General features: G+C 42.8%; 1 protein-coding gene across 1 annotated transcript in view; it reads right to left on the bottom strand.

The window, feature by feature from the left end:
* The window catches only part of COL24A1 (collagen type XXIV alpha 1 chain), an 826,732-nt gene that overhangs the window by 150,224 nt on the left and 651,083 nt on the right, over positions 1 to 25,425 (bottom strand). The window contains exons 36-39 of the mRNA XM_085602067.1: positions 12,776 to 12,829; positions 7,316 to 7,423; positions 6,843 to 6,896; positions 3,638 to 3,745 (exon numbers count right to left, since the gene is read on the bottom strand). Coding sequence (XP_085458193.1) covers positions 3,638 to 3,745; positions 6,843 to 6,896; positions 7,316 to 7,423; positions 12,776 to 12,829 — 324 coding nt within the window. The remainder of the gene's footprint in view (positions 1 to 3,637; positions 3,746 to 6,842; positions 6,897 to 7,315; positions 7,424 to 12,775; positions 12,830 to 25,425) is intronic.

Raw genomic sequence — 25,425 nt, 5'->3', positions numbered from 1 at the left:
ATTTGCTCCCAAACTATTAATTAAGGTTTAGCTGAGGGTCTGTGGATGACAATCAGATGCCATTGTTGAAGCAATGAAGTGTCAAGCACCCAAAAACTATGCACATTTAAAAATCAAGTATTAAGGAACTAATGCAACCTCAATGCCAATCCACACCATGTACTGCTCAGGACACCAACCATAACAGGTGAGTCTGTAGAGGGCACGTTTATCGCACGCAGGTCTCTTTGTACTATTGACGTATAATAAATATTTATCGGTACCCAACTTAACTCCACTTATCTTGTCGACTTCTAAAAGAATGAAAGGCTGAGTGGACCGAGGAATCAAACACATAGTCCTCGAACAGATGCATTAGTCCACTGAACCACAAGACCAGTCTATACCCCCATCAATAACGTCACTCATGATGTAATATGTGACATCATTATTTACATCATGAATGGTATCATTGAAATAACTCGGTACGTTTATGATGTCAGTGTTCTTTCAGCTCTCAGTTGAAGTAGTGTGGACTAGAACAAACCTTTAAAAGGGAAAGAAATTGAACAATAGCCTACAATAAAAAAGGAATCATGCAGTGGAATAAAGAGGCCAAATTGATAATTCTGCTTTTCTGTCACATGATGGCATGTCCTCAGCATATTAAGTAATGTATGTTCCATACACATAATAAATCATGCTTAAATTTATTAGATCTATTGAAGTATGGACCAATTATATTTTCACTTAATTTGTACACTCGATTATTAAAACTCAAACACATCCACTAAGTGTGTTACTCAAAGACTCATACATCTGGGTGTGAGGAACTTAAAGTTGTACTAGTATCTCACTGCTAAGCTTCACATGCTTTTAAGGTTTGTGTCATAGGCCTCTGCCACTCCAATTAGAATATCAGACTCCTCCTCTCCGTATAGTATTAGCTGAATTTTAACTTATTTTCAGTGACCAATAGAGTTATAGGTACATAGCCCAGCAATAGACTCTCTCAATTTGACTACAGGCTAGGGTATCATAAAGGTCAAAATCTGGAATGTTTTACCTCTGCATCCAATGCAGCGGGCACACGTTCAACACATTTGAATGGTCGCTGCAAGCAATCTTGTTGTGTTTATATCTTGGATATGTAAAGTTAGATGCTCTCGCCTTAATACAGCATTTGCAATCTTTTAGGAATAAGTAGTGAAATGCAAGGGTATAATGCTGCTTAGTACATTTCAATCTAACTGTGTGTTTTAGGCTATTAAGTATTGTATGTGATTATGTAGAGGACAATAATGTGTACCCTCCCACCCCCCAACAGGCAATGTTTTCTTAGAAGCAGCTAAAATGGCTAAAAGTTCTTACTAGACTCCACAGAAAAATCCAAATATTGATCTTTGGTGGCACAATATAGGGTCAAACCATTGTATTGATAAACCTGAATCCTGGTTACCACACCCACCCACTTGCAATAGCTACAATAAATACCTCAAAATCTGGAGTCAGTTCAATAATAATCGCTCTGCATGATTCCACCATGGCTACCTGACCTAGTTTCATGCAATATTTTGATGTCCACTGAATACATTAAGGTATGCTTTATATTATTCATTTGTACATATTATTCATTTGTACATATAATGAACCTTTGGATTATATTGTTGAGGAAGAGCAGCACTCAGCCACTGGTGAAAGTAATGCAGTTCCCCCCCACACTCCATCCATCACTGCCTGTGAATGTGCCTCCTCTTTTTTAAGCTATTTACTATTTTGCTAGATATCTTTTGAATTGATTGAAAAAGCACAATATATTTATTTAAGTTGATTTATAGTTGAATTATAATTTGGGAACCCTTTTGTTTTATTTTGTTCTGTAGTCTTTGGTGTAGTCTGGTATTATAAACAAGATGTTAAAAAACTAAATATAATGAATGTTGAATGTGTAAAACTGGCTTTGAGAGGTATACGGTTCTGGAAATTCTCCAAATCGCACTTTCGCTCCTTGTTAGGATGGAAATTGAGCCATGTTGGAGCCATAACCAACCTCACTCACCTCAAGTGCCCGTCTGAGGAAATGCCTTACTGATGATAAGGTTTGGTATTACAGCAGACAAATGTCTGAACATGTGCTAATTTTTTCCTTTTCTTGACAGTTCACTACGGAGTTTAGCCACATGCTGCTGTTCAACTTAAGTTGTCTAAAAAACAAGCTATTTCATTTCACGTGAAATCTTGTAGATTACTGTGAGATTATGTAATATATTTCTCAAATAGAGAATCTGAGAAAGTGGAACGGATTTGTTTCTACTGTATTTGAATATAAGTGTCCTGTGACATCTTAAATTTGTGCTTTTACTGTAATAGCAGTGCATTGCAATCAAATGTGTTTTGTTGCTATATTGTACATGGTAAAGGTATGACTTCTGGATGTATATATATGTGTGTGTGTATGTGTGTGTATATGTCTTAATAGCCTTCTTAGTTTGATGGTCAGTGTGTATTTTATATCCCAATATCAGTGCATAGTTTATCTTTCTGAATCCTCGCTGTTTCTCCATACTAATTCACAGATTACCTCAACATTGTTTTTACTGCTTTGGAATAATTATTATATTAGTCCCCTTATCTCTTCAATCAACTGTAAACTCTTACATTGATACTAGAATTACCTCCCTCACAGGCTCAATTGTGTTTTCTCACTACATATTTCAGCTGGCTAAGATGTGAGCTTTTAAACTGGCTACCACAATCCTCCATTTACCCCTCAATACAATTCAAGCTCTTACATTGTCTCCTAAATCAATATGTATGCTTCTCCACATCAGCTCTTTAACTGATACTTAGTCGTGTTTTTCTGCCCTCCTCTCCTTGGCAGCTTTTGTTTCTGTTCACAGTATTTGATCTTTGTCCTTCAGCATCTGTGCTGTCATCTAATGTAAAGGTCAAAGGATCCAATTTGTTTTCAAGTAACAACTATAATTTGATTGATGACTATCATCAGCTCTCAGTTTTTACAGTGTTTGGTTTGATTTATAATTGGCATATTTTCCATCATAAACATTCCAACATTCAAAACTTTGCTATTTCAAAATTAACACTTTAGTGGAGTTCTCTTTTCTCTAAGATAGACTGAGATGCATTGCTTGACTGTTGAAGCAGCGGCACAGCAGTGTGCAATGTGCCATGTGCCACAAAGACTATAATGTTGTATGAACAACAATCCATGTACCAGATGCTTTCTCTTGCTGCATAAAAGTGTTTTATGCAAAGGACTGTACCTCCACTGTCCAACCAACAGCAAATATTTAAATCAGATAAATAAAAATGCTCCCACAATTAAGACCGCATTTTAAAGTCTCCATTTCTTTGCCACTAATTGAAATTTGACTGAAAGTGAGTGTAGCGCGATCCAACAAATAAAATAATATTTAACAGTAGATAAATTGGTAAGGTATTGCATAATTAATTAAAAAAATGATTTTAGCATGGGTCCTCTCCAACATTGCCCACTGGTATGTTCATGAAATACATCAAACAATGCTATCTAATCGAGCTTTGACTTGCAAACTTGTAAAATAAGTAATGTACATGTGTCTGAGGTGAACTTGTACATGAACTTTAATCTGCGAATCTACAGAGGAAGCATACTCACCACTAGGCCTCGTGTTCCTCTTGCTCCTTTAGGCCCCAATTCTCCAAGTGGACCATGGTCACCCATTTCACCAATTTCCCCGATAAATCCCATCTGTCCTTTTTCTCCCTGTTTTGATATTGTCACAAAGATTAAAAGAGATTTGCATCATAACATAAAAATCACAACCTACAGATAGCAAAAAAAGTAAATATTGCACTATCATCTTTCATGGCTTGATTTAAAAAGAGTTTTTCTAAACTAGCACACATTAATGCAATGTATAAATGTGTGATGTACTCATTGATGCCTGGACTACACACTTTGAGATTTATACTTGAGATGCACCAGTGGGCATTCTCAGAAGCGAGTCTGTGGAGTGGTCAGTGAAAATGTAAATAAATATGACACTCATTCAATTTTACCTTAATACATATTTACAAACATTTGTAAAGAATTAGCACATCTATGCTACATCTCAATAATGAATGTATAGGAGCAGGGTTTAATTTGAGCCTGTGGTTTCTGGTGCGCAGCACCAGGACTTAATTATCAACACCTGTACTTGTGACAGTCTGCCACAAGGTGGCACAATCTGGCTAATTTAGAAATGAACACACCAACAGTTAATTATTAATTCAATATACAATAAAAATTACTATTACCTACTACCCATGCCATTCTTATTGCTTTTGGGGCCTGGAATAGTCCGAGCTGTCATACTTGTAGGAGTGTGATGGTTAGTAGTTGTGTTGTTACTATAATTGGCAGCATGGCAGGGGCAATGTATGGTGCAAGCTGCAGAGGCCTCCTGACAAGAGTGCTGACACTTATTTTTCTACAAATTAAGCACTGTACAGAAGGTATTAAAAGGGTGCTAGACTGCACCAGTTACACTAGGTTTCATATGTGTGTAGGATGTAAAAGAATATTAGTAAAAAACAGTGCTTAATTTGGAAAAGACTAAGTGCTGGGATCCAAAAGTTTGAACAGAAGCCGACAGCCGCGCTACTGAATGCATAGCTTTGATTCTACCTCATGACTTTTTAATTCACTGACAGACACTCCCTGTCTCTTTATTTCACTCTGGTTCGTTGTCATTCCTGCTTTCTCTGTTTCTCACTTTTTTCTGTGTTTCTCTTCTACCTTATGTCCCACCTGTATGTTTCTCTCTTGTCCTGAGTCAAAGTGTAATGAGGAACAATAAGTGCCTTTCCTTGAATAAGGGGGTACCGGTGGGCCCCCACCTGCAATCACTGGCTCAAATTAAGAACTGGTGAAAAGTAATTTTAAGAGAAAGAAATTAAATTAAAAGATAATAAGGCCCCCCCGCCATTCCTGGACCCTCCATAGTCAGGCAGTGCTTGTATAGAAAGATGCATATCCATAGGCCACGACATCCCAGTCATGCATGTAAGTTCTTAGGACACCTCACACAAATAGGGAACACTGTGTAGCCTGTGCAAAGTTTACTCTGTTGGTCTGAATGATTTCCGGCTTTACTGTTGTTTGGATATACTGGTACTATTCTGTAATGTATTGTATCCTGAATGTATGCAATCGGCTTCGGCCGGAATGTACCACAAAACTCAATAAACTTTGAGATAAAAAAAATAAATAATTAGAACCATTTTTGATTGCCTAATCCAATACATGTGCACTCTGATAAATGCACTTTGTTCACATGCAGGGTTAGGAAAATAGGAATTAATCAGATTTCTCCATTAAGCATGTTATCTACAACACGCATACAGTGTGTAAACCATAACTTTATAAACTTTATTATTTAACTAAGCGAATGTGAATTACTATAATGGAAAGCCAAAAGTTAGGAATGTCATAATTTGCATTGGTTTCTTTGACTCCAGGTTCTAAATTTCTTGCTCCCAGGTTTATGGTGGTGTCGGCATAGATCATGCCCTTGTGGTACGGAATTGAAAACCTCATATGAGGTCCTTAGTCTTCACACCAGTCTTTATACTAGTTTATGATGACTAGTTTAAACACATGCATAGGAAATAACCTTAGTTTGAAAACGAACTTCAGATATGCGAAAGCAATGAATTTGGCAAATATTTTAGAATTTGCTTATTAAGAAGCTTTAAAACATTTGTGAGGAACTGCAAATATAAGAAAATAATTTGCCCATGGAAAGCGCATGGCATAAATGTCTTGTGCTCATGTAGGAAAAGGATGAAGAATAGCAGCAGCAGCAGCTCCTCCGCTAAGGCAGAGGAGGGTCGCCCAAACTACTCTGTGAGCAGTTCATAAAGGAAACATAAAATGATGATAAAGCAATGTCATTATCAGTTTATTTTTCCATACTGGACTAGGTGAAGGGGGTGAGCTGGCCAGTGCAGGGGCCAGTGGGAGGAGTGGTGGGCACTCTCTAAGTGCGCATGACAGTTTGCCTGGCCATCTTGGGCCAGGCAAACAGTCATGCGCACTTTGCATGTTCTCCACCAGCTGTATTGCACAGCCTGGGTGGAGTACATGCAGACTCCCAGTCCCTGTCTGAGCATCGAACGACGGTGGGAAAAAAAAGATATCCCCTTGAATCAAAAGATAAGGCATAGGGGGTGATGGCCAACAGTCTTCGAATGTCAGATTGGAGTTGAGGTCAATGTGTGAAAATCAAACAAAAAGAGGTTAAAGAAGTTAAATAGCGAGTGGTGAAAAACAAAAAAACTGTAGGATGTTTAAGGAATAGTTGGGTATGCAAAGAAACTGAATGATGTTATGAGATGTGAGCCTTACGGGTGATAAGAGGAGAATTTTCGAGTGATTTGCTATCCTCAATTTCACCTTGAGGAAATATTTTGACAGTTTTGGTATTTGGGAGGAAAAGGAAATGTCCAAATATTAAGACAGAAAAGGAAAGAGACCACGGGGGCCTTGATGAGATCGTGGGCAAAAAGGTTTGGACAATGCTTGAGGAAAAATGACAATTTCATGTTCTTAGGATAAGGAAAAGAGTAAAAAAGGTACCCGGAAAATAGACGACGAGAGGAAGAGTTAGTTCTGCCAGCCATCACAAATGTTTATTTCCTGACAATAACAATCATCATCATTTCCTGGATTAAACCAACCACAGATGTTCATGGGGATGCCCTGCATTGGTTCCATACTGCACCACTCTATTGCCAAGTGTGCCCAAATTGCTAGTTATGTCATTCAGATCCGAGATAGAAAGGAAGCCTGAGATAATATTGTAGCAAATAGTTACCTTTTTTCCTGGGCGACCACGGATACCTGGATTTCCTGGTTTTCCTTCAGGCCCCTGCAGATGAAAACAGTGAGAAATAACCAGGTGGTTGAGTAGGAAGTGCAATGAAGCAATGAATATGCATTAGGTGCGAATGTTTCAGAAATGTATTTGTGCAAAGCATATTTTCGTGGCAGGCAGGAAAATCTTGAAAGTTTCTGCCTTAAGCAGGTTTAGATTGTAAATAGAGCTTCAAGTTACAACACTTCAAGAGAAGTACTTTGAACCAAATCTACTAGTAGACAATCTCAAATTGAAGTTAAAAATGGATAAGGTAAATCTTACAAAAGGGCTATGTTTATATTCTGTACTTTATTATCATAATAATGAATATCTATATCACACAACCAAAAAAGTTAAACTTAATTTTCTTGAATATGCCCTTTCTTAAAAAGAAATACATTTCTTTTAAATACAAGACCTTCAATACTTACCACTGGACCCATTCTGCCAGATTCCCCAACAGGCCCTGTAATTCCTGGATTTCCGGTTTCACCTTTTTCGCCATCCTCCCCAGGAGGGCCTCGGTCTCCCTGCTCCCCCTAGCGGAAAGTCAACAAGATTAAATATAACAGCAACTCTGAGCACACACTAAAAGCAATATTTTTCCATGGAACACTGGAGTAATTTCACTGTTTTAGATGGTATCAAAGGCTGGAACAGGGCTCGAACGGATGTGCACGGCAAGCCCTAAATGTCGCCGTTGCAATCAGATGCCCAGCCCTGCCTGTGAACGGATGATGATGATCAAAATGGCATGTATGATCACTCCGTTGAGGACTAGTCCAGTGATCGTAAAAGGATGTTTGGTGTTGAGAGCGGGAGGTCCTGGCCCCAAAGACCCATATATCAATTTCTCTGACTCCTCGCAATTGGAGAACAAACAACACAGGCGTGCACATTTCTACAAGGGGCAACTGGTCAGTTACCTGTATGTTAGGTTGTGTTACATTTATTTGTTTAGAACGTAAATACCCAAGGGTGTCTTGGCACTGGCTACAGGGTGCAGAGCCTTTAAGTGGGATTAAATTATGTATGTGTGCAGGGATGGGTTTAGCGTTAGTGGGGCCTGGTGCAACAATCTTTATTGGTGCCCCCCAAGACCTTCTTCTTCTTCACCGATTACCCCTCTATCACCCTCTAATGGTGCCCCATATCCTGTATTTCACATGTATTTATTTTATAGCCCTAATCAACCCATTATAGTCTGTCAGAGCACTTTACATCACAAACATATTATACGGAGTCAATGAGCCATACAAGTGTGCACATCAAGGTATAGGAAATGTTACTTAAGACAATGAGCGCTACAAGGTGTAGGAGTCACATGTCATTTATACTAGTAGCAGTGCTTAATTTGTAAATTAAATAAGGTCCCTCGTCAGGGGGTCTTTGCAGATTACACCACCCACTGCCCCAACCATCACTGCCAATCAAAGTACCAACACAACTACTATCACAATCCTACAAGAGTGACAATGGAGGCTATTCCACCAGGAACCTAATGCTTAAAGAATGTCTTGGACGGAAGGTACTAGCCATTTTTTATGTATATTTAATTAATAAACAGCTGTTGTTGTGGTCATTTTTTAATTAGAGAAATAGTGCCTCATGTGGCAGACTGTAATAAATGCCTGTGTTGAGAATTAAGTGCCGGTGTCAAGCACAGGAAACCACAAACACAAATTAAATACTGATTGGTAGGCATTATATGTTGAAAGGGCTTGGTCTGGAGAAATGAGGGACAGATTAACTAAGTTTTTATGATATGCAGTAACCAAACGTGCTGTGCTGCATTGTGTGAAAAAGAGAGCACACAACCGCACCATATCTATAAGATATGGTGCTGTTGCTCTCTCCGCTAGTGCTGGCGTATCTTAGGCTCCCTTGTGCCAATGCACACACCATTGCACCATAGTGTAAGGGTGCTTGCTTGATGCCAAGCTTGGATTTTATCTTATAAGGGTACACTCTCTGCACAAAATTCGATGCTTTGACAAAGTTTAACACTTTACCACCTTGTATGTGTGCTGCATGGTGGAGCACACATGCAAAGGTGAAAAAGTTTGGAGACAAATCTTTTCACCAGCTTTCCACCTGCCCCGAGGAGTAATTTTTTAATGCCAATCCCTTTCTACCAAAGTTAGTAAATAGTAAATAGTATCAAAATCCATGGGTGAGAGCATGGGAAGCTCATTTACCACCCGTTGTATGTTTCTTTGACGTAAAGTAGCACAAAGAGCTTATATGTGTTACTTTAGGGCTACAGTCTAATGCAGTTCAGGATTTGTTCTAGAAAGTAAGCCCCAAAACAGCAACTTGCACCTGGTTTGCATCACATTTGTGATGTAAACCAGGCGCAAAGTGTTTGTAAATGCACCCCATAAACGTAACACAATGATTGGGGTTTCATACTAATACAATTGTATTGCTACCCAAAGGAACCTTTTTTAGCAACCTTAGAATAACAAATGATTGAGGGGAAAAACAATAAGGGTCTATTTGCATACAGCACTTTGATGCCAGTCGATAGCTCAGTGTGCTGTATTATAAGGGTTGTTACTTATATACTCCAAGTAACAAAAGGATCTATCTGACAAAGTAGTAACCCACTGAGCTATCACCATACTAATCTGTGATCTACAGGTCACTTGTTGTGCTTTGCAGCAGAAATATTTACTCTCTATGCTACTATATCACAAGTTGAAACTGTGGAAAGATACATTTAGGATCTTTCCCTCATGTGCATCAGCAGCCAAAGGTATCATGCCCTTGTAATATCTGCAGTAAATGCTGGGGTACACAAGATCTCTGCAGGCTACTCTTATCTCACTTCAGCCTGTCATGCGGTGACCTTGACCTTGGCACCTAGTGCAACGGCACCGGTCGCATCGCCATAAAGCTGGCACTGTATGTATATAGAATTCATGGACTCAATATTCATTGATGCATAATGAAGTATTGCTAAGCATGCAAACAATAAAAATATCAGTCCTTGTTACTTAAAAAATTACCCCTATGTTAGAACACTGAATCACAAAGGAAAATGACGTCCAGCAAGCACTGGCAATGCGAAGAAGGGGTAAAACAAAGAGAGAGGTGTGCTCTGCTAGAGCTTCATAGTCTGATCTTAATGTGGGGGGTCTGGACAAGACACAGTACCTTGAAGGATCCTCAAGTGTGAATCAAAAGTCATCCAAGCATCCTCAGGCTACATTCCAGGGACTGTCATGGATTATAGCCCAGATCTAACATGGCTGCTGTATTTGGATTGTCTGAATTTGAGCCGTCTAATAGTTGGAAAGTTTTCTTAACACAAACACGTCCAGTCTTGGGAGTGTGGGAGCAATCAATATTTCTTTTTGGTTTGTGTGTGTGAAAGTTAGATTCATGAATACGTTCATAATTCTTTTTTATGGGGAAATTATATTTTAATGAGACCCCACAGACCATTCAAACATTTTAGGAATAGGTCTGTGTTTTGTTAACATCTTGGAAGACATTTGTATTTAGATGAGAAATTAATTTCTAAAGATACATTGCCTTTGGAATATGGCATTAGTCTGAGAGTTTACCTGGAATAGATAACGTTAAAAAATAGTATTCTCCAAAGTAATAATTACCCAAGAAAACACCCTACTTTGTTTCTGTGAGATTACGATTTTGTTGATTTTTACATAGGAATCTATATGTTGAACACGATTCGTCATAAGGTGATGGATGGTGTTGGCATGGCGGCGCAGTGGCTGATAATAATGAGCCAGTTATGCTGGTTGGAAACCCAAATCTTCAAGAAGTATCATTGAGCAGAGCATCAGATGACTTATATGTCGGTACAGAAACAAATTACTCTAATATATCTGGCACTGCTTGAAAATGTTGGTCTGAAAATGAAGTCACATTTCTTGTTCACCATACCAAGGAGTGCAATGACAGATCAGCTTCTCAAGTCAGGGTATATAATTTGTGTTCTATTCACAAACGTATTTTGGTCATAAACGTAAAATTAAGGCCAATAACACCTCATTTAAGCCTATCAAAGATTCACAAAAGGTTTGCTCGTTGGTGTAAATGCATTTATGGTTGTGAATCTGTCCACCACGAGTGCAGAGGAATCCGCAGTCGTAATTTCTATTCAAGGCATTGGAAGAGGGTATTCTGTCTGAGGTTGCCAGCAAATATGTCTGTTTGAAGGCATTCCCAAACCTTCACCTAAAAATGGTTGTAAAGTTACTCAAGCCAAGGGGAGCACTAACTCCTTTCCAGGCTGCGGAGGGCAAGACTCACCCCGAGGTTTGCTGAGGGCGTGGGGGAAGAGCTTTCTAGCACAGGGAAAAATATTTTCCAGTGGAGAAAAAAACCCATGCACTTTCACAGGGAGGCTCTATTGTTCCTGTGTGGATTTCTAAGCTGTATAGATTTCTGCACAGTGGGAACAGGTGCTTGCGGGAATTGTGACGTGGCATTCCCAGCATTACACCGGGAAACCTGAAACTGGCACTGCTTTCTAGGTATACAAATTATAAATTCGAGAAAAAAATGGATCCCCAGGAAATATCTAAATCTCTGTCCATACACTTACACCTTTACTGGTGAATAGGTTCTTTTCAGTTTTTTAGTTCAGGGACAGAGATATCAAAGGGTCTACCTGCAGTACAGCCCTGTTCAAGAGAAGAACCCCTGAATGATTATGTCTCCATTTGCTCCTCAGGCGATGCATTAACTCATTAGGGGGAAAATGAACAGTCAGAGTAAATTGCACATAGTCCCGCTAATCAATATTCATTAGATGAGTTGAACTGTGTTCCACACTGCTAAGGGCTGATGCAAATGCAGTGACAGAGGCCTGCAAGTGAAAGTAGATGTGTTTTCATTTATTTATCATTTTGTAGGAATCCATACAAAATAAATAATTATATAAATAAGTACATTCAATCACTTCTGGGAAAAATATGAAGTCCTAACAAATAGCAGTGTGACAATCCACTAGAGTAGAAGAACCACTCACACTGGATGGCTGTCACTGTAGCAGTCTCTTTGTGACACATTTCTTTGTTTAGGGTAAGAACCTTCACCCACACTCAGGTGGCATGCTTCATCATAGGTTCCTCCTCACACCACTCGCAGACGTTTGTGGTGTTGGTCACAACTCCCCATGCGGGAGAAGATCACTTAAAGTATTGTCTTGGAGTGAGAATCATAGGTGACCTGCGGATGTAGGTGAGTGTTGCAGAGGTCAGTGAAGGGAGTGTCGGAAATAAAACTAAATCTGGTGGACAATCTCAGAACTTTATTATGTATCCCTAAGGGATGGAGTAACACTAAGGGGAAAGTGAAACCTCAATCTAATAATGTGTTTCCCCTCCCTCTTAGATGTACTCTGGTAATGGCAGAGTATCGATTCTAGTACATATACCAAATTTCGACCATATGCTAAAAACATACATTGCTACCATTGTTTCCAAAAGAATATAAAAAAATCAAATTTTCTAATCTTGACCATTTGGTTTAACCATGAGGCAAGCTTCTGAGAGCTGCTGTGCCTCAATATATGAATTTACGGTCAGCACTGCAACCCCTGCCTTTATAGTTAGAAGGGCCACAATGACACAAAAAAGTGCGTTGTGAAGTGGAAGTTATAGGAAAAATCAGAAGTCCTGGGGCACGGTTGCTTCTGCAGATACAATAGAAGCGGTTCACCAACAATTATTACACGTTTCCACAAAGGCACAAAAAAGGCTGTCAATGTTTCAGCAACAACTTATGGAATCACTTAAAACATTTTTAAAATACTGAAGGTGCTTTGGGTCTGTACATCTGGGCGTTTCAGCTGTTTTTAAAGGCACAAAATATATGCACATTGAAGCATTTTGATACAGAAAGTTACAACTTACCTTAGGCCCATCCTTCCCTTGAACACCATCTTCTCCTGGTGGTCCTGGCATCCCCTATTTTAATAAATAATAAAAAAAAAACTTTTTCAATTTACAGGCACGTTTCACAAGACATATTTCCATGACCACAAGCATACCCCCATGAGATACTTTGACCTACAATCTGTACCAAAATAGGAGTCCACAACCAAGATCCGTAAATAAACATCCATGTTCCTCAGAGCACACGGTTTTCCTTTAAAAGGTTCCACACGCCATGCACCTCCTAAACTGACACTTATGGCAGATACATACCAGCCTGAATGGTAATATAAATAAGTACCTTTCAGAATGGAATTTAGTCAAAGCAAAGATTTTTGAAAATAACCCTTATATGGAGTTTATGCTAATATTTATTGAACCAACTCAAAAATTATACAAAGGTGTCATATTATAGAAGCATTTAGAATCATAAAAATACATTCTTTAGACATACTGTAGCAGTGCATAATGTTTAAAGTGTAAATGTATATTTTTAAAAGCACAAATCATTCAGCAGGCTAAGAGCCCTCTGTATGGTGATTGGCATCTCTGACGTAAGTGCCCAAACCAACTCCACCCGGATCTGCTAGTCCACTGTGAAGACACCACACAGAAGACGCGGTGCGCGTTTCTTTCTGGCGTGCCTAGGAATAATCTGCAAACATGTTTTGAGCGGTGGCATGAACGCACCTGGGTACTCATTTTTGTTCCTTAAAATGATATATTTTACTATATGTTATGCACAGACACAAATTTACAACTTGATGTCTTTCTGGGTAGATGAGATTTAGAATGGCTCCTCCGTTAAGGCGGAGGAGCGTCGCCCCACTGCTTTTAGCAGTGCAAAGAACTAATAAAATGATAATAACTTGACGTTATTATCATTTTATTTGTTCCTGCAGCTTCGCAGCTTTGAGAGCGGGGCAGGGTTGCTTTGATCTCAGAGCAGGGGGAAGGAGTGGTGGGCACTCTATAAGGTGCTCAATGGCTGTAACCCTCATGGGCTGGCCAAACAGTCATGCACACTTTACATGCTCTCTACCCAGGCTGCATTACAGCCTGGGTGGAGAACATGCCCAGGCTCCCAGTCCCTGGCAGAGTGCTGAACTGCGGCGCTCAGACCAATCACGATGCTCCATTGGTCCCTCGGTCTAGGTCCACTCTCCCCGCAACTCTGCTGTGCCGTCTCTTGCCTCCAGACCCGACCTCCTTCTTGGGAGGTTCAAGGCTGCTGTCCGCTCCTGCGCCTGCTGCCTGTTCCAACTGGAACCAGACTGCCTGCAACCAACGTAACCTTTCTCAGCCGTTTTTTCCCTAATTTTTCCCTGATGTGCCACTGTTATTGTGTCCATCTGTGTCTTTCACTAATTCCACCACTGTTTTTATTTTCTCGTGCATGCCTGTTCCTTTCGCCTTTTGCCGCTGCTGCCCCTGCGGCCCCTCTCCCCTGGAATCCCCCCCTGGAATTCTCCCCCGGAATTCCCCCACTTCCGCCTCCCAGCCTCTCCTCCCTCCCACCTCCCCAACTTAATGGCGGCCGCTGCGCGGTCACGCAGTGGACGCGCCGCTGATGCGCCGAAGTCAAGCCCTTCTGCGTCCATCCGTGACCCGACTGCGGCTAGCGCCAGGAACCCTGGACCTCCCACTCCCCATCGCTACGACACCACCACCCTCCTTGCACTCAACCCTGGAAGACTTAGAGAATGCCAACAGGCCTCGCCGAACATGACCCACGGCCAGTTCTCCTGCCTCGACTGCCACCAGACCTTCATTGCCACCCCGGCCACCAACACTGCTGACGCCAGCACCGGCGACACCCTAAAATGCATCCTCCTCAAAGTACACTCCGTACACAAACACGCCATGGAAATCTGGAACCTACTCGACACTCTCTCGTCCGACATCGCCTTCTTCACAGAGTCCTGGACCAACGCATCCTCCGTCCCCGACATCAGCACCGCCATCCCAGATGGATACAAGATCCAGAGGAAAGACCGCCCCAACCACCCAGGAGAGGGCCTCGCCATTGCCCACAAGAGCACCCTCCGCCTCACCACCTCCAGCGAAACCTTCCCCTCCGCCGAATACCTGTACTTCCAGATACAGACCTCCCCAAAGCCACACTCCGAGGAACCCTCGTCTACAGACCCACCGGCCCCCGAACACCCTTTGCCACCACCATCACCGACTTCATCGCACCCCTTGCCATCGCCTCAGAAAACTACATACTCATTGGAGACCTGAACTTCCACCTCGACACCCCCAGCGACCCCAACTCCACTATCCTTGGTGACAACCTCGCCAGCATCGGACTTAAACAACTCGTCAACACACCGGCCCACAGAGCAGGACACACCTTCGACCCCATCTTTGCAACAGGAAACAGCGTCCAATTCAGCCACACAACGCAGCCACCGTGGACCGACCACCACTGCGTACACTTCGCCATCAACAAACCCAAGGCACCCAAACCAGCCCCACGCCCACCACGAAGGAACTTGCGCAAGGTTACCGATGAGCCACTTAACTCCACCCTCACCCGAGACAACCACACCTGTGCACCCGACGCAAACGACGCAGCCAGAGAACTCCACACCTGGATCTCCGACTGCGCAGACGAGCTCGCCCGCTACGCAACTCCGACAGACAACGCCCCAGGAAAGCTGCCTGGTTCACCACCGCTCTCCAAGAAGCCAGACACACCTGCAGACACCTGGAGAAGAACTGGAGAAACACCAAGACAACCGAAAACCACACCATCTACAAGGATGCCATGACAGACTACCACAACCAGATCAGAGCCACCAAGAGGAACTTCATCCACAACAAAATCCTGGCCAACTTCACCAACTCCAAGGAACTTTTCAGTGTCATTCAAGAATTCACCAACCCATGCAGCGAAGCCACAGACATCACCCCATCCCAAGACCTCTGCGACAAGCTTGGAACCTATTTCCACCTCAAGATCAAAAACCTCTACGAAAACTTCATTGACCATCCACCAGGTGCCACAGACGGCCCCCCACCCCCTAGAAACACCAGACAGCCCACCATCTCCAACTGGACACCGATCACGGCCAAAGACACGGCCTCGACCATGAAAAGCATACACTCGGGGCCCCCACGGACCCCTGCCCCCCTCACATCTACCACAGAGCCGTGGCACCATCGCATCCGAACTACAACGCACCATCAACACCACCTTCAAAACAGGCACCTTCCCAGATGACTGGAAGCGCACAGAAGTCAGACCTCTGCTCAAAAAGCCCACAGCTGACCTCACCGACCTCAAGAACTATCAGCCCATCTCGCTCCTCCCCTTCGCAGCCACGCCATCCTCGACCTGTCCCAATCCGGATTCCGAAGCAACCACAGCACAGAGACTGCCCTATTCGCCACACAGACGACATCCGCACCCTCCAGGACCAAGGCCTCTCTGCAGCCCTCATCCTTCTTGACCTATCAGCGGCCTTCGACACCATCTCCCACCACACACTAGTCACCAGACTACACGACGCAGGCATACAAGGAACAGCCCTGGACTTGATCCGATCATTCCTCACTGTAAGAAGCCAAAGGATCAGACTCCCACCCTTCCTCTCCGACCACACGAAAATCACCTGCGGAGTCCCACAGGGTTCATCCCCGAGTCCCACCCTCTTCAAAATCTACATGGCCCCCCTCGCAGCCATCGTCCGACAACACGGCCTCAACATCGTATCCTACGCCGACGACACCCAGCTCATCCTCTCCCTCACCAAAGACCCCACCACTGCCAAACTCAATTTCCAGAAAGGAATGCAAGATGTCGCAGTCTGGATGACCAACAGCTGCCTGAAGCTGAAAGCCAAGAAGACAGAAGTCCTCGTCCTCGGTACCACCCCTTCTGCATGGGACAGCACGTGGTGGCCGACCGCCCTCGGAAGCCCACCTACCCCCTCAGACCACGGCAAGAACCTCGGCATCGTACTCGACTCATCACTCACCATGAACCGACAGGTCAACGCGTCACCTCCAGCTGCTTCAACACCCTCCGCATCCTCTGCAAGACCTTCAAATGATCCCCCCTGAGTCATGGAAGATAGTCACCCACGCACTCATCACCAGCAGACTGGACTATGAAAACGCACTCTACGCCGGCATCAACAAGTCCCTACTCTGACAATACAGAACACCACCACCAGACTCGTCCTCGGCATCCCCCGACATGAACACATCAGTCTCCACTGGCTCCATGTGGAGAAAAGAGTCACTTTCAAAATCCTCACTCCTACAAATGCCTACACAACAACGGACCCAAATACCTCAACAACAGAATCAACTTCCATGAACCCCCAAAAGAAACCTCCGGTCTTCCAACCTCGCACTGGCCGAAACCCCACGCATCCACACAGCCAGAGCAGGCAGAGGATCCTTCTCTCACATTGCAGCCAAGACGTAGAACGAGCGACCAGCAGACATCAGACGGGCCCCCTCCCTGAACACCTTCAGGAAGACCCTCAAGACCTGGCTCTTTGGCTAAACAGATCTGCGGACCCCCCCCCCCCCCCCCCCCAGCACCTGGAGACCCTCACTGTTAAGTAGCGCTCTTACAATTCCCTGAGTGATTGATTGATTGACATTGCAGCGGTATGATTGGCTATGGGGAGCTTGGAAGCCCAGGAACTTCCTATTTGCACAGAAGCCAGGAAGAGGACGGAGGAGAGGTGGTGGCAGCCAGCCACAGCTGGCAGGTAAGTTAATATTTTGTTTTAAACCCCCCCCCCCCCCCCCGCCCGCTGCTGCTTCTCAGGAGCAGATACCGCTGATTATGAATGAAATATTCTATTGCTGTGTTCTCCAGCCAATGTGCAGGTACACCGTCACAGTCTTCAGCAAACACTTAGTTTTTTTTATCATGGTGAATTTTTATTGCTTACTTTCAATTAAAATCTACTTTTCGTAAAGTATGGGATTTTTTGTTCCACTGGAATCAGAATTTATAAAAACGTAGATACAGTCAGAAAGCTATCATACTGGTGTCTCACTTAAATTCGTATTTTGATTTATTTTACACCAGCGATATCAGTGTGGCTTTGGAACTTTTTGAATAAAAGGGATTTAGGCAACTCTATAATGTCATGTAATATGACACTTGTAGACCATACTATCACAGAAAAACCCTCTACAGAGGCCAGCATAGAAGTGGAATATTGATTGACATTCAAATAGTAGGGACTTGAGATGTCAACAGGTGGTGGAGGCAGCAAAGAAAATGCCACAAGCAGGTTTTGAGGACTCCAAACTGGTGACTACCTGAAGCACGGAGTTTAAAAAGCTGCAAGAAAAGAAGGCTTGTGATTGGCTAACCATAGACAGCTGGAGGATATATAGGACATTTATCCTTTTAAAAAGGTATGTAGTGGTTGACTTAGGGCAAGTGAAGTAAGGTCAAAATGCTTGCATTGAATTCCAGCCTCTATGTTTTATCAATGAAGGCATCATCTGATGAAAGTGATATGGTAATATGTAGGCAAAAACCTCAGTGTTTGAACTACTTTCTGTTGATATTTGCATGCATGCCATCTATAGCACTGATACATGGACCATATATAAGAATCCCATATTTGGCCTTATTTTGCGGCTCAATCTGCCTTCATGTCATTAAATATCTCAATACATTGAACAACACCATTACATGTTCCTCATTTCAAAAGCAGCAGTTCATAAGCACATGCTCGACATATGTTACATAAATTCCATGTATTGTAACCTATTGTTGGACCTCTTGCCCATTTTACAGGGCTATCCTAGAACCTTTTGCCTTCCTCCTGTATTTTCGCCTGACCTGTTTTTGTTGGTTTTATGACTCTGGGCACTTTACCACTGCTGATCAGTGCTAAAGTGCCTGTGCTCTCTTCTATAAACTTGGTAAGATTGGCCTAAACCTATTTGGAATATTCAATTTACCTTTCAGTCCCTTGTACAGTGGTGTAGTATATACCCAGGGCCTGTAAATTAAATGCTACTAGTGGGCATGCAGCACTGCTTGCGGCACCCACAGAAGTAATAATTCCCGCACGTGATGACACTCTGACATCCCTCAGGCCTCTAAAACGCCTGAGGAGACGCGCGACATTCACCGGGATCGCAGAGTCAGATTCAGCCACCTCGACGTGTAAGTACAATCTGCTTCCCGATTGCACCTTAATCCTTCTCCCTCTATTTTTAAGATATCGGGTGACTTGATTTACAAGCCCAATACCGCTCTGAATGAATCCCGAGCGTGTTGAATATAATGAAACTTCTAACTGAAGAATTCTTGCTGACATTGCCTATTTAAGTTTGCTGAGAACGCTCAAAGCGCACAATTACTTTGTCCACATTTCCACATGTACAGCAAGCTAACGTTAGAAGAGTTACTTATCTTCACGGGGTGGAGGGGGACGGGGGATGTATTACGAGTGGCATGGTAAGGGTCAGGCAAGTAACTTCCTAAAGGATGATACAAATTATTGTAGAAAGGACTGAAAAATATTACTTTCGGGATGGTTAGGTTGCACAGGCCTGTGCACCATTATTACTTCTGTGGGTGCCGCAAGCAGTGCTGCATGCTCACTAGTAGCATTTAATTTGTGTGCTTATAATTCTTTGTGCACTGCCTGGTTGTGTATTCATCGTCTGGTTTAGACTGACAGGGGCCTGTTTTGTGCATTCACTGTAGACAGTCACAAGGTGGGGCTCAAGGTATGTCCTGCCTTTCCTGAGTGACTCATAGCCAGGCTGAATTGACCTGGTCTTCATTTAGAGTGGTGGGAGGAGTTGTCACCTGCACCTGCATATGGCTGTGCCTGCCTTTCACAGTGCTGTCTCCGGCCCTCTGTAATGTGTCTTGAACCAGGGCTGGGATTGAATGGGGGTGTTGTGCATGTCTAAAGTTTGTTTGAAGTGCCCCCAGAACAAAGATTTTGTGAGTATAAGCACAGGAGCTGTGACCCCATGATTTTAGACACTGCGTGGGACTTGTAACCAGACGCTGCTGGCTCTAAATACTGCACCAGAGGATTGCTGTGCTGCCAGGAAAACTACCATTTGGACTTTGCTTAATTGTGCAGACCTGCTGGGGAGACTGCCTCTTTGCCTGCAAAGGATCCCGTGTGCTGGCTGTTGCCTACTTTACTGCTTGTGTTCCCCCCAGTACTCTTCAAGGAGTGCTGTGCAGGCCCCTTTTCCTGACCAGTCTAGCGTGTGGTGAGCACTGTGGACTGCTCCTGGTTTATCCCTCATCAGTGCGTGGTCAGCGCTGTATTTTTCCTTTCCCCTGTTGCTACAAAGTGTGTGAGGAGCACTTCTTCCTGTACAACGGCCACTTTGGACAAGCCAAGATTAGCGTGTGCTGAGCACGTTCTGACCACCTGAGGAGTGCTGTGTAGAAACAGAAGATATGGGCCACCGACAAGTGATCTGAAAGATAGCATGGTGCTCCCCTCAGCTGATTGTTGTCTTCACATGTGCGGCTGTGGCCACGGCCCGAGTTGCCACACTGTGCCCCTCGCAGCTGTGGTCCCCACCGTTTTTTTCCCATAGGGGTTTTAACGACTGAACCACATGGTCGCGGGCAGCTGCCCTCGAACTTTGGCATATGGGGAGATCCAGCGAGGTCTCCCGTCTAGGGATTGCAGCCTGTACTCTCCACTGCCTGTTTCTGGCATGGACCAAAATCGGAGCCATGGAACTCCACTGACGTTGTGGAGTGGTTGGTGCCGGCCAGCACGGCGAAAAAGTACCAGCTGTGGGCAACTAACAGGTGCTCGGCGAGGCCGCCTGTATCCCCAAAGCCATCTGCACGAGGCCCCATTGGTTAGCCTTGGTAAACAATGCTCCAGGGGGCCCTGGAGGGTCCCAGACATGCTGCAACGCCGGCCTGAGTACTGGAGCAAGCTTCATTGGTTTTGGCAGCTACTCCTCATGGTCGCAGCAGTTACCTTTCACTGCCCCTTTCCCGGGCCGCTTGATTTTTCAGTGTGTGTCCCCCCAATGTTGATACACAGCTTGGGAGCATTTCAGTAAGGGCAGTCCGGGGAGAGTCCTCGACAGAGGCCCCAGCTTCTTTCTTGACAATCCTCTGGAATTACCATAAGGACTGTCATAGGTGCACAAAGTTCCTGTGCTCTGCACTTGAGGTTGTTGATACTGTGTTGTCACTGGTGGATGCACAGGTGTTCCTGCGGCATACAGTTCATTTCTGCATTACGGATAGTCATGATATCTGGTGATGTATGTGGGCTTACTCTGAGCCTACTCCTACATTATATACCCTAATGTACTAATGTATGTCGTGGTGGTTCCTATATGGCCCACAGTTGAATGTTCCATATTTACACCCGATGTTGTGATGTTTGTTGTGTTTCCTCACATTTCCAGGACTGTCATAGTATGCCCTGCAGCCATGATTTATGTATGACCTAACCTGCATGCTAGGCCATGATGTGTTCTAATGTATGTCGTTTTTGCCTTGGCTGGTCAGGATAATGAGCATGATTTCAGGTTCCCCCTATATGTGTAGTGATGGTGGTTTCTATGACAGGTGCATTCTATAAGTATGTACTTTAGTACACTACATGTGATGTTATGACAATTGCCTGGTTGGCAAAGTGATGTATGATCTATGTGATGCCATGACAATTCCCTAGTTAGCAAAGGGATTAATGTGATTGTGGTCTATGTGTTTTATATACAATATATGAGATATTTTTATATAACCTTGTGTGGAGTATTTTTTGTGGTGTAAGTTATATCTCACTGGTGTTTGTGTGTGTTGCGCTAATGCTTTACTCATTGCCTCTAGGATAAGCCTGAGTGCTGTGCCAAGCTACCAAGGGGATGAGCAGGGGTTAACTCACTTACCCTGACTAGAGTGTGGGTTCTGTCTGGCTTAGGTGCATACCCCAACCAATCAGAAACCCAATTTCTAACACCTATCACTAGCTTCAGAGATTTTAAATCAGATGTTCAATTGATGATTCATCATCTTGACCTGCAGCTAGGTTTCTTGACAACTTGTCCCATCCCAGACTCTTGCGGTTAATTAATTAACCAAGGCATTACCAAAGCCAGGCCTTGGCGTTTAATATGGACCAACCATCAGGCAATTTACTTTAAGCACACTATACCTTTACAGCAGAACAAGAAGCATTTTACCCCTTGTTTCTGTGACAACTGGGACCACCACTTTTCAACAGTTTAAGCTCAGACGTACAGCTGTAGGGTGACTGCTAAGTCATCCTAAAGCAGATAAATCAATAAGGAGATGCTAAGTCATCCAAGAGCTGCCAAGCCACCTTAGAGTATGTGAAAGGCTGGGATACTCATGTTCTGACAACCTCAACTCTCTTGCCCCTAGACATGATTTAGGAAAATGGTTCTCTGCTAATCTCAAAATACTGAAAGAAACATTCATAAACCAGAAATGAACACTCAAAAAGAAATACACTTCTACTAACCTTTCAAATGACAAGGCACATCTTAGAATTTACTATAATGCATTTGTGTTTGAGAAATGTCTTTTCTAACATTAAATGACCAACTAAGCTAAAATCTCAACAAAAGAATGCTTTCTCTTTTTATCCCTCCCTATTTCTCTGTGATTCTTTTTGCGGGTCAAGATCTCTGAAACATGTTGGAGGACATGTTTTAAAAAATGACAATCTGCAGCAACATCCTGGCAATTTATAAACCTGTGATAGGGAATTTGTCATCCAGTACTTCCCATTCTTCCATTACATCTCTTTGTATGTAGGTAGTGCTGGAACCTGTACTTGGTTAGATTCTGTCTTCAACGATAGTTTGGCCCTTAGAAAATCTCTTCTATATCAGTTCAAAGGCTGATACTAAGAATAACCCACACCTGAATGGTTGCTCCAAAGATTTCATGATCTTGACCTCTTCCAAGGGGTGATCCTAATAATTGTGAGAAATATGATTATTTCACTGCCACTAACAATATGCGGCCTGTATTCTTCAGTGTCTAGTAACTACATGCCAATCACAGGTTTACCCATAAGATCTTCTGGTAAAGTGGTTACCAACCAGACAACTCCAGATGTCTTTAGATCAGGTTTACCTCATTTACTCACAACTCTTAGATTTCTGCTTGGGTCACTCATCAGAAATAGCTGTCATTAATGAGATGATAACATTTTTGAAGCTTTTGATGAAGGTCAGATGAGTTTTTTTATTCTACTGGACATCTCTGTTGCCTACGCAATAGACCACAACATCTTACTTCGTCATCTTTCAGCAGTGGCTAACTAACAGGATGGGACGTTAACTAAGATGTTTCTCCAACTTTCAGAACAACGGAAATAGGAACATTTCTCTATCCAATGCAGCTATGTCCTGTGGACTTCCCCAAGGTTCCCCACTGTCACTATGCATCTTCAAATGTATGTACTGTTGTGAACTCCTCTAAAAACAGGGCGCACCAGACAGTTTTCCTTAGCCCCAAAGGGGTATTTGTTTATTGCCCCCTCTTCAGAGAAAAGAAAAACATGCAGTTGTCTTTCACCCTTCTCTGTAATGAGCTAGGCTCATCTATATTCAGAAGGATGTGAGTCAGACAACCCTGACTAAAATACTGTAATCAACACAAATTATTTGTAGTTGTGAAGACCCATACCCTGATGACACAGTAGGCAGACACAGAAATTGGTGTTTATAATAATTATTTTATTAATTATGTACAATCAGCACATAAACTTTGTGCATAATAATGATAATAACTATTATTATTATTTCAGCAGCCATCACATAAAACAAAATGGATATTAGAAAACCAACACATTTTATATAGCTTATTCCTACTGTCTATAGTAATGAATCTAAACCCTACCGAGTGATATGCTTATATTATTGTCAGCCTTCCAATGAAGGGTTTTGCTAAATAGTTAGCTACATTTCTATATTTAAGCCAAGCCATGTATTATCCCCCACATGCCTATGAAAAGGTCAGATTTCAGCTCTCCAGCATTCTCCACAAGCAACCAGTCTTCATGTCTAACCCTCCCTAATTCTTAGGCCTCTTTATACATTCTACCTTTCTGATTCTCTATGGAGAGATGAGGGTGAAGCTGGATGCACAGCTTGTTGCATCTATATTGCTGCATGCACAGTGCCTCAGATATGTATCCATAAACAGGCTTTTGTATCAAAAAACACTTCCTTCCATTTTAGCTTTATGCTCATCAGACGAGCTTGCATAGTTTTACTAAAGAGCAGAACGGAAAGGTTTCTTGTTTCTTTGTTAGCATGACTAATGTCAGCCTGTTTATAAAAAAAAGTATGGCAATCTCACTCACTTTGTTACCTGTTACTGTATTCCAAATATTAGTTTCCCAGGCCCTAGGCTTTCCACCTACACACTTTTTAAAGGATTAATGGTCAAGTAGGCATCATTTGTATGTAACATGCATATCTTGTCAGGAAAAGCCCTCCCACTTAAGGCAGCACAACCCTTTGTTGCCCTTATGAAGTAATCATTGGATTTACTCATACTACTCAGATCACATTAAGTGTCTCATCAATATCAAAGGATTTCAGTTGTGCTTCTTCAACAGCATGGCCAGTTGTGTGGGAGTAAGTACATTTTGATGGTCTGCAGCTGGCTTACTGGGAAGACGGCTGTTAAGTCTGGCATTGTAATAAAGAGAATTTTATCAACCAGCATTCATCCTCCCATCCTCCACCATCTTTGGCCTCATTCCTATGACTAAGATCCAACTGCAAAAATATTCTCTTCTTAGACAGTACCTTAGATTTGGAAGCACAAATTAATCAAATAGAAATGATGTTCACCTCTCCCATCGCAAGTTCTTTAGCCTTCACTTTTCTGGCAAAAAAGAGGTGTATTTTGGTCGGGAGAAACACCCAAACTAACTTTTCTACAACAAATGTAGAAATAAGGGGACATTGAAATAATGGCACAAATGTGATTGAAACACATTGCATAAAAACATTCGGGAAAGGAATGAAGGTAAGGCAAAAGGGAAGTAAGAAGTGAGGAGGAGGTGTAGAGGCAGAGCAAGAAATGCCCTTGCTTTATCCCAACATTATAAAAAAAAATGTAATGCTTCACATTAATTTTTCATATCGAAATGTGCTTTTCCCAGGAATTGAGGCTGGAGGAAACGGCTTAGAACTGCTGAGAGAAGAGGCTGTGTGCTTTTTGAATAAAAAAGGAGAATCATTGTGTAATTGAGAGAAGCAGTAGCTTCAGTTTGTGCACTGCTTTCGTGAATGTCTTGCACTCTCCAAGTCTGCCTGAATACATCCAATCTTCTGAGAGGGATCAAATGGTAATAACTGTTGGTGGTTAGAGTCACTGTCTGAATGCAGAGTGGCTCTGAAAGTCAAGACCAATGCCTTAAGTGTGATTGTCTTGCATAGAATTTGATACCTACGGCTACACATACTTTTTTAGTTTGCATTGTTTCCAGTGGCTTGGTATGCCCTTTTTTGAGGTACAGAAAAAGGCACTGCTACAACCTAACTGTGGCAGAGGGTATTATCAAGGGGTAGACTAAAGCTTGGAATGTCTCTTATTTTACTGGTCTGAGCAGGCATGACTGAATTTATCTGTCGGACTTTCTTTC

The sequence above is a fragment of the Triturus cristatus genome, chromosome 4_2 (assembly GCF_964204655.1).
Source record: "Triturus cristatus chromosome 4_2, aTriCri1.1, whole genome shotgun sequence".
In the NCBI taxonomy this organism is placed as follows: domain Eukaryota; kingdom Metazoa; phylum Chordata; class Amphibia; order Caudata; family Salamandridae; genus Triturus; species Triturus cristatus.
The sequence above is the reverse complement of the archived record's forward strand: the minus strand, read 5'-3'. Positions and strand labels throughout refer to the sequence as shown.